This window comes from Caloenas nicobarica, chromosome 3 (assembly GCF_036013445.1).
Source record: "Caloenas nicobarica isolate bCalNic1 chromosome 3, bCalNic1.hap1, whole genome shotgun sequence".
Taxonomy (NCBI): domain Eukaryota; kingdom Metazoa; phylum Chordata; class Aves; order Columbiformes; family Columbidae; genus Caloenas; species Caloenas nicobarica.
The window spans coordinates 10,566,013-10,575,661 of NC_088247.1; the positions used below are offsets into that span (position 1 = coordinate 10,566,013).

A 9,649-nucleotide genomic window follows, 5' to 3' on the forward strand; every position below is an offset into this window, starting at 1 on the left:
TGAGAGCTGCACCAGAGGTGGGAGAAGAGCTTTGAGAATCTCCAGAGGGTTTAACTCTAGATCTTCTGGGCAGAGGATTGTTTGGGTGTTGGACAGGTGGCAGAGGAGGTTGCAGCAACAGAATCAGACATTTCCTGACCACTCGGGGGCAGTTTCTCTTGCTTGCTGTGACCTGACTTTGGAGAAGGAGCCTTGATTTGGCTGCAGTAGCTTTCTGTAAACAAATACATGCTTCTTTTCCTAACAGTTTTTGATGGGTCGTCTTTGCTGCCCCAGAGCACTTTCTGTGTTGGTTTCCAAGAATTTATTTCGTTCATTGCATTTGTGCTGTGATGTGTAGGGACGCTACTTACAAACAGTGGAAGAGCTACAAAGTAAACTTGGCCAACAGAATAGAAAGGCTTTTGCCAGACAGGAAACATTAATTTTTGCCCCACCCCTAGGAACACATGTGTCTTGTACAGGATAATGCAGAGAAGTGACCCAGAGTCCTGGTCTCTCCTAGTGTAGCAAGAGCTGTGTTTGCTAGGCTTGAGAGTCACCAGATTTCAACTGTCATCGCCAAGGTTACTTGCATTTTTGACAGACATCTTCACCTGCCTGCTCCTCCCTGCCCCACCTGTGCCTTTGCCTGGTGATTGGGGAACAGAATGGAATCACAGAATGGTTGGGGTTGGAAGGGACCTCTGGTGATCACCTCGTCTAACCCACCTACTAAAGCAGGTTCACCCAGAGCAGATGGCACAGGAATGTGTCCAGGTGGGTTTGAATATCTCCAGAGAAGGAGACTCCACAGCCTCTCTGGGCAGCCTGGTCCAGGGCTCTGGCACCTCAAAGGAGAGAAGTTTCTCCTCATATTCAGATGGAACCTCCTGTGCTTCAGTCTGTGCCCGTTGCCCCTCATCCTATCGTTGGGCACCACTGAAAAGAGTCTGGTCCCATCCTCTTGACACCCACCCTTGAGATATTTATAAACATTGATGAGATCCCCTCTCAGCTTCTCTTCTCCAGGCTGAGCAGACCCAGCTCTCTCTGTCTTTCCTCATAAGAAAGATGCTCCAGACCCCTCATCATCTTTGTGGCCCACCACTGGACTCCCTCCAAATTACACTTTCTAGAGAAGCAAGAGACAGAGGCTTGAGCTTCTTCAGACTGGGGAAAAGTGGAACCAGCTGTCTGGTTCAAATTGTAAAAATTGAATTGTCTCATTTCCTGGGTGAGTGATCTAACCAGTAGGCTGTTCCCCTCAGAGAGCTTCTTGTGGACATGTGCATGTAGGACTTGCATCTACTCATGAGCCTGTTCTCTGTCCCTCAGCCAGACAGTCCCACCAGGCTGTGTCCACGCTGTCAGACCCTCTCCATCTCCAGAACACAGTGACTACACACAGCTGGGAATGGTCCTTGTCCTGCACCAGCTCCGAGTTGTGCCTGGGAGCTTTTTGAGGAGGGCTAATCTGTCCCAGACCAAAGCTGTGGCAGTGGTTCCTCTAGCATTTCAACAGTACAGACTCTCATGTTCCAGTGCCCAGACATATTGCCCAGCACTGGTTAAAGTACCAATATGAATTTACCTGTGACGGATGGCAGGGGAAAACAAGAGCAGGAGGGGAGATACCTCCCACACAGCCCCCTGTGCTTCACCCTGCTCTGGTTAACTCCAGCCTGTGTAATTTCCACAGGCCTTTTTAGACATCATGCTGTCTGTAATGACCATAGCAAAAGTGATGGTCAACAGATGCTTCAAAGCCTCCTGCCTGGTTTTGGGCACAAGTATTTTCCCAAGTCATATATGTGACATTACACCTCTCCCCAAGGCTTCACTAAGGTATCTCTCGTACTTGGAATCAACACTAGACAAAATAAAGACACTGATGATAAGATAGGGAAGGATAAAAGTCTGTTCTGCAAGAACTGCTGTGAGTTGCATAACCTGGCTTCAAGCGTGATCCTTTTGGATAGTTTAGCGAATTATGGGAGTCTTTTGTCTCTTCCTTTCATTACTGATTCTCCTCATTAGAGTATTCCCAGCAAGCAGAGGTCACTGTCCCCATCACGCTAGATGCCATGCATGCCCATAGTCATTCCTGTCCCAAAGATCTTGTCCAGATAGACAGGAAAGAGTTCAGAGAAGCAGCATCTAAAATGATGGCAGCTGTGTCTGTCTCCGAGTGAGAATTCATTCACTCTCTCAAAGTCCACATGATAGCAGTTATATCACAGGGCTTTGTGACATCCTTTCTTCAGAAAGGGTTTTGATTACTTTCTGTGTCTGGAAACAATGAGATTTTCCACCAATAGAGTTTTTTAATCAGCACAACAATATGGCAGGAATTTTAAACAATGTGGCACTGCTTTTCCTTACAGAGAAAGAAAGAGACTAATTAGAGAATGATTAATTACATGGCCTTCATGCCTGATTGTCTGTAAAAAGATGGAGGGTGGGGGTAGGAAAGTTCTTCCTTTAATCTCCTTGTTATTCCAGAATAGTTGCTTGATTTTTTTCTTCCTCCTCCTGATCTGGAGTTAAACATGGTGGTAGTTACGCATTGTAATGATTCATTTGCTTCTTAAGAAACAGAAGTCCTTGTTTCTATCTCTGCCTGAGGCATTTTGCATTTTACCTCTTTAGTTTTTCAAAGACAGTTGTGTCTCACTTGATCAAACGGCAGTGGATCAAACAGTTTGCCTAGCACTGCAGCACTGAAAAGCAAGTTTTAAGACAAAGAACAAATGTTATCTGTTCTGTTCTCTGTAAAGGACTTCTGTCTAACCAAGGTCTTTCAAAAATCCAGGACAAAAAAAAGGAGATTTACATGATCTAAAAAATCATCTCCTGTAAAATTTTTGGCCTAAAAGCACACTACCAAAAAAACCCACCCCGCCCCCCCAAAAAAACCCCTGCAACCTAGTGGACTGCATTTTTTGGGACATTTATTACTTTGCTGAGTGGTTTTGTTGCTGTGGTTAGCACAGAAATTAGCATAGAGCCACAGAGGGGTAGAGAATTTGGGAAGTTCTACCATCTCATCAGGTTAATGAGCTGTGTTTTCTGCTGCCCCTTCTGGGCAGTGGACCTAGTTCAAAATCATGTTTCCTCCATATGATCTGTGTGTATTGTTCATCTGGTCATTATGGTTTCTGTTATTTATGACCAAAACTTTATGACATGGACACTGATTCATTCAGTATTTATTTATGCCAAGAAAGGAGGCATCAGATCAGATAAAGAAAGTTGGGCTTCAGAAATACCAGCCCTAACATGTTTTGTTTATTACGCAGCAAAGAGAACAAGAACATGTTTTGGCAATGTGATCACACGTGTGATATCTCTTGGATATCAGAGTTTGCAGCAAATAAAAATGCCTGGGCTTAAATTAAATTAATTTCTTCTGTGTAGATGAGGAATTCAGGAGAAAGGAATACACTGACAAAGTGTTCTGTAAGTTAAATGGGATATGACACCCACAGGGAATTGTGGAAAACAAGAGATATCAGAAATTTTATTATCTAAGTGGAAGAGAATATAATTTACACAATTACTTAGGGCATGAAATTTGAGGGAACAGCAGGAGCTGCATGCTGGAACACAGAATCCATGAGGTAGAGTTCAAGGTGCAGAGCTCTGGAACAGTGACCCTGCTCTGTCTGTCTGCTCTGTCAGTTGGTCTGTTTAGGTGTTTCCTGGTATTAGATATTAGTGTTCAGGCAGTTGATTTTACAAGATTAGCCTTGGTTTAAACGATCCTTTTTAGATTCTCTTTGGGAGTCACAAAAAGATCTGACTTCAAGAATGGTTTTGCAGGGTTCTGATCATCTGTTCGGCAGAAATTCCAGGGTAGTCCTTGTTCACTGTATGGCCAGTTCATGGTAAGCATAGTTTGTTTCAGCCTGGACAGTGCAGTCAGAAGTTCCTCACAGCTAATAACAGTGAGATCCTTAGCTAAGGGTGCTGGAGCTCTTTAAGTCCCTGTGGCTTTAACATTCAAACAAAGTGCACTAGGTATGGAGTAATAAAGTATCTCAGATACATTGATTCTTCTGTTGATCATGTTCCCCATGGTTCTGGCCAGTTACCCTAATCAGTTGCTTCCCAAATTATGGAAGAGCTCAGCTTTGCTTTAACTGCCTACTTTAATTTAACTGTCTGCAGAAGGCGCCACCAACTGTTCTGCCAGTGTGGTTGAAGTATGTACAATATCTCTCTTAAGGCTACTGGTAAACAAAGAGAGGGAAAAATCACAGTCTCATTTAGTCAGCAGTCCCAGTGGCTTCGCAGGGGTCTGGATAATGCCTCCAAGATGGCCTCATTGTCTGGCAGTGAGGAAGATATGAATTACAAAAGACAAGTGAGTGGAAGGACCAAAAAATACCTGACATGAAATGAGGTGATACTCATTCATGCTCCGGGGACTGCCTACCTATGGGGCTTGTAGAAGAAGAAACTAAGAAAGCACCTTCTGTAGGCACCCTGTGTGTTGTCCTGTTCCAGTGAGTGGAGCTGCTGGAGAGCCGCTCCAACAAACCCCTTCCAGTCTCCAGAGACTCAAATGAGGAGCTTCAGAAAATCCTCCCAGAGAGAAACAGCTCTTGTCTCTTCCCTAAGTCACATCTCCGTTTGCTCCTTGCCGTTTGCCATGAGATAGTTCCGGGTGCTGTGGCCAACAGAGAGCATCCAGCCCATCCTCCTGGATGGAATCATAGAATGTCATAGAATCATAGAATGTCCTGAGTTGGAAGGAACCCACAAGGATCATCAAGTCTAACTCCTGTCCCTGCAGATGACAGCCCCACAGTTCACACCATGGAAGGGCTGTCCCACCTCTGGATGGAGTGCTCTAGCAGAGACAGAGGGAGAGGATGGGCTGTACGTGTGCCTTTTTTTTTTTTTAAGAATCATTTGATCAGACATTCTTATCCTTACAAGTTTTGAACGGAATTTTAGCACCCAAGAAAATTGCAGTCCCTTTGGAATAGCTCCTGCACCTTAATTTTGTCTTCTAGTTCATTTGTAGGTTCCCTCTCAGACTGCCCTTTGGCTGGGGCAGAGGGAGTTTGACAGCTGGCACTGTTACAGCCTAACGGGCTGATTCAGTTGATACTGAAGCTTGATAAAAGCAGTTCATATATCAGTGCTTGTAAACAATTAAACAGTTAAATCATTTCACTGCCTAAGATGCTATGGGCATAGAGTGTGTCACACTAGAGCTGGGGTTTGGCAAGGAGATACCCACATATTACATCTTAATCTTTGGCTCCTGGTCCCCCATGTAAAGGTTTTGCTTGCACTTCTTACGCTTTAGCTTTCTTGATTTTGTGTGCCACAGTTAGGGGTGGAGCCTTTCGGGAGTTATGTGTTTTGTAAGCATATTTCAAGTTTGCATTTTATCAGGGGCTTCACTTCCATAGCTCGTCATTACACAGCTGATGATGTGCATGGATTGCTCATTGGGTTTTGACTGCTTAACAATTATTTATCAATCAAACTTTTAGGAAATTAACAACTGTGTTTACTCTTCATGGTGCTTTGTTTGACCATTGTGCTCAAAGGACCAAAACAAGAGGCTGTTTTGATTCAGGGCAGACGTTACTGTGGCCGGCAAAGACTTCTCTAGCTATGGTAACTTTTACTTTGCCATCTCTGCTACATCTGTTAGAGATATGATGTGTCACAGCCTTCTTTCCCTTTCCTTCACATACTCACTTTCCAAAGGCAGATACCTCTTGGAGTCACAAGATTATCTGTTAAAAAGTCTCTCTCAGTATCTTTTAACAACTTCGATGGGAAGAGAGTTGAACGCACACAGCATGCTGTGGCTTTTGATAAGGTCAAACGATCCAGGTAGAAAACATACTTAAGTGTTTCAGGTGTTTTGGGATTTCCTAGTGAAATAGTCACCAAAAAGAGTTGTTGTATATGTTCACAGGTAGGAAAACTCCGTCATTTTCTTGGAAGTAAATATGAATATAGTATTTTTAAAGCCATTAGATTTTCCAAGTTCTCATGATTGAGCATGGACAATGCTCAGTCTCAATCTTGGGGGATGGGGATGAAGGGGAAGCAGAGCTGAATGTGAAAAATTTTACTATCCCATGAAAATTTCTGAGCTCTTTAGGAAGCAAACCATCCTGTCACAAATCAAAAGTATTTTTTTCCCCAAACTAGAATCAAGTTCTTTTTATTTTGATAATTGCAAATTGCATTTAATTTAAACATTTGAAAACGTATTGTAAAATTAATTGACTTGCACAGTGATCCAAAAAATCACATTATAAAAAGACACTTCTTATTTTGGTAACATCATTGCAACTTTTATGGAAAGTTCTTCCTAAAAGAGAAATTCATCAAAGTTGATCCTTTCGTGCAGAAAGTTTTGGGTTTTGCAAGAATGCATTTTCTTACACACAAAAAAAGAAGCAGTTCAGAAATTCCCTAAAGGTTACTGATGTTTTCTTCTCATTCCAGAGTTGAAGATGATTTAGAGAAACTCTTGAATTTAACCTCCAAACCAAAACCTAAGGTACCGTCAAAACCGCCGTTGCCTCCGAAGCCAGCAGTTGCCCCCAGGAACACTAATCCATCTCCACTGGCAAAGCCGAAGGAAAACAGGATTCAGACAATGAGCGAAGTGGACATTCTCCAGTATATCCAGGAAAATGAATCTATCAACAACCAAGATACAAGTCTTTTTTGAACAGATATATTTTTAAAATGCAGGGATGTCGTCTTGGCCCAAATTTCCAATGAGCTCAAGTGGTGGCAGCAAGAACTGACCAGATCTCTTTACAGTCACAGTGCTCATTTGTATACATATCATCATATAGCGAGCGGCAGGTTTGACTGGCACAGGCTCAACGTGATGTTTTCAAAACAGTGCAGTTGTGGTATAGTGTTGCTTAAATTTTCCGGGTTATACAGGGAATGTGGACAAGGACACAGCACTGCAGATTGTCTACTACTATTTTAGTATCAACAAATTACAGTTTTGGCCAGTTTAGTCATAATTGAAAATGGTAAGCGTGTTGCACACGTGGCAGGTGTAAATAGTGTCCAACAAATGCTCTGAGGCAGGAAAGGATGCTGTTCCTGTCAGTTTAGACAGCATATTTCAGCTCACTGGAAAGGTCATTTTCCTTTTATCCTGTGCATTTTTGTAGTGGCCCTTTCCTCCCAGGCTGGTATTTCAGTAATTTATAACCAGGAACTTAACCATGTTAAGTATAGGTAACAGTTCCTCTGTAGTTCAGAGAAATCCTGAAATTCCAGCTAAGCCTGACAATCTGCTGGCTTTGTTGTTGCTCACATGCCAGCTTGCAGGACTGCAAACACTGGACACTGTGCACCTCTGGCCCTGGGGAGAACAGCAAATGACTGAAAATAGCTGAGAGTGCAGCTCCAGACATCGTTGGAGGTTGTGGAGTGTCAGAGGTTTGGATGCTGTAGGACTCTTGTGAATTTACTCAAGATTCACATGGGCTAATTTTTTTCCAGCCAAGTCTTCCTGGGCTTCCACTGTAGTTAGTGGAGAGAAAGAGATTTCTCCAGGAGGTGATTCCATGCAGGTGTCCTCATGGAGGCACTCTGAATTGCTCTCTGGAGTCACTCTCTCCTTCCATTCTCCCTGAACTTAAAGAAGAAGCCATCATAGCTTTTTGATAAAGTTACGGTCTGGTCATTACTATAGCAATGGTTAAAACAAGGGAGGACAAATCTGGGATTATCCAGAGGAAAAAAGAAGAGAGAAATTTTAATATGCAGGAAAAAACATGGTAGAACGGGCATCCCAAACTACCTCTCTTCTTCCCTGGCTCAAGCACCCTTACTGAACATGCTGAATTTACATCTAATGTGAGTTGATACCTGCTGTCACAGGTTGACAACTGTCAATCAAGAGATTCCTGAACTTATTCCACGTGTGTTCTATCCAGATGTGAAGACAAGCTCCCCAGAGGGAGAATATTAATAAATTTAAGCCATATCACTGTCCTCAAATTTGTCTTTCTAATATAGAACAAAACAAATAGAAAGCATTATGTATATATTTTTATAATGAAATTATCTCTATTAGTATTTCCTTTTTAAGACAACTAAAAATATGGTAAGGGTGTTTTAGTTTAATGGGACAGATAAAACATAACCATTGGCTCTCGTCTATGTGCAGTATGTTTCAGTATAATAAAACATTTTGCTAACCTGCAGGTGTTATTGTTCTTCTCTAGTTTGTACAGTAGCAGCAAATTGAATTTAAAGAATGGATTCCATTTAAGATGTGAGGAGCGTTACATGGTGCTGAAGTGCACGCTCAGATAAAACCCTGTGTAAATAATTATGAAACCAAGAATGTAGCTGTGCTCATGTTTCCTTTGAGATCAGCTAAAAAAGGTAAGTCAGGTAAAACTATATATGGGCACAGGTAGTACCTGATCCTGTCTGTTCTCATGGTGTCTTGGTGCAATTAGGAAGCCTGTTTGCCCCATCCTGCAAAAGGGGAACAAAAGCACTGAGGAGAAAATAAATGATGTGTCAAAGATCAGGTGGAGGATGGCAGGCAGGAGAAATTAATTCAGGACAGGCTTCCTGTTGCACTACCTTGTGTCATGAACAACCACTGTATATTTAACTGAGGCTTGAGGAATCTTGATCTCCACTTTATTCAGCACTACTGGGGGAAAATGCTTGCGTTTCTGTATTTTTGGCCTGCAGCCCAGAACATGGCCTCAACACTGCTAAAACTACCATATTGAGGGCCATGGATTTAATGATCAGTAGACTGAGTGCAGATCTTCACCCTTAGTGTGGGATCGACAAAGGAAAAGGATTAAGATTTCTTGAAGTAAATTAGAGAAATCATAGAAGAACAGAGCTGGCAGCAGACTGGGGAGTCCAGTTTGTCCGCCTTGCTGCCCTAAGCAGGAACATCTGGCCTGTGTCCTGCTGGTGGCAGATCTTACTGTCCAGGACAAGGTGCTACTGGTGCGAGGATGCAACTGGAAGAGAAGGCAGATGCCAGAGCAGGACATGGAGGCTGAACACAGGCTGAGCATGAGCACTGAATTATTCTTGCCCTGGCAGTAATTATGCTGGTGTTATCTCTCACAGACATTTTTCTAACCTGTCCTTAAAAGTTTGTCTGAAGAGCAGCACTGGAGGTGTCAGAGGCTTTCTGGCTGTGCCATGACAAGTCTTTCACAGAATCACAGGACGTTAGGGATTGGAAGGGACCTCAAATGATCATCCAGTCCAATCCCCCCGCCGGAGCAGAAACACCCAGATGAGGTTACACAGGAAGGCGTCCAGGCGGGTTTTGAATGTCTCCAGAGAAGGAGACTCCACAACCTCCCTGGGCAGCCTGTTCCAGGCTCTGTCACCCTCACTGGGAAGAAGTTTCTTCTCATATTTAAGTGGAACGTCCTGTGTTCCGGTTTGTACCCATTGCCCCTTGTCCTATCATTGGTTGTCACTGAGAAGAGCCTGGCTCCATCCTTGTGACATTCACCCTTTGCTATCCTATTAGAAATGTTGTCCTGCTGTTTGGCATAACCATTCCTTCCTGCAACTGAAGCTCATTACTTCTATTTCTTATCACTACAGAAAGAGAACTAAGAATGTTCCTTTCACTCTCTTTTCTAGACAGAAAAACTCTGCCCAG

The 9,649-nt window shown here is 43.1% G+C and overlaps 1 protein-coding gene across 1 annotated transcript in view; it reads left to right on the forward strand.

The window, feature by feature from the left end:
* HS1BP3 (HCLS1 binding protein 3) overlaps positions 1 to 9,271 on the forward strand; it is a 54,602-nt gene extending 45,331 nt beyond the window's left edge. The window contains exon 7 of the mRNA XM_065631445.1: positions 6,466 to 9,271. Within this exon, the coding sequence (XP_065487517.1) occupies positions 6,466 to 6,694 (229 nt within the window). The 3' untranslated portion in view covers positions 6,695 to 9,271. The remainder of the gene's footprint in view (positions 1 to 6,465) is intronic.
* Positions 9,272 to 9,649: the final 378 nt, after the last annotated feature.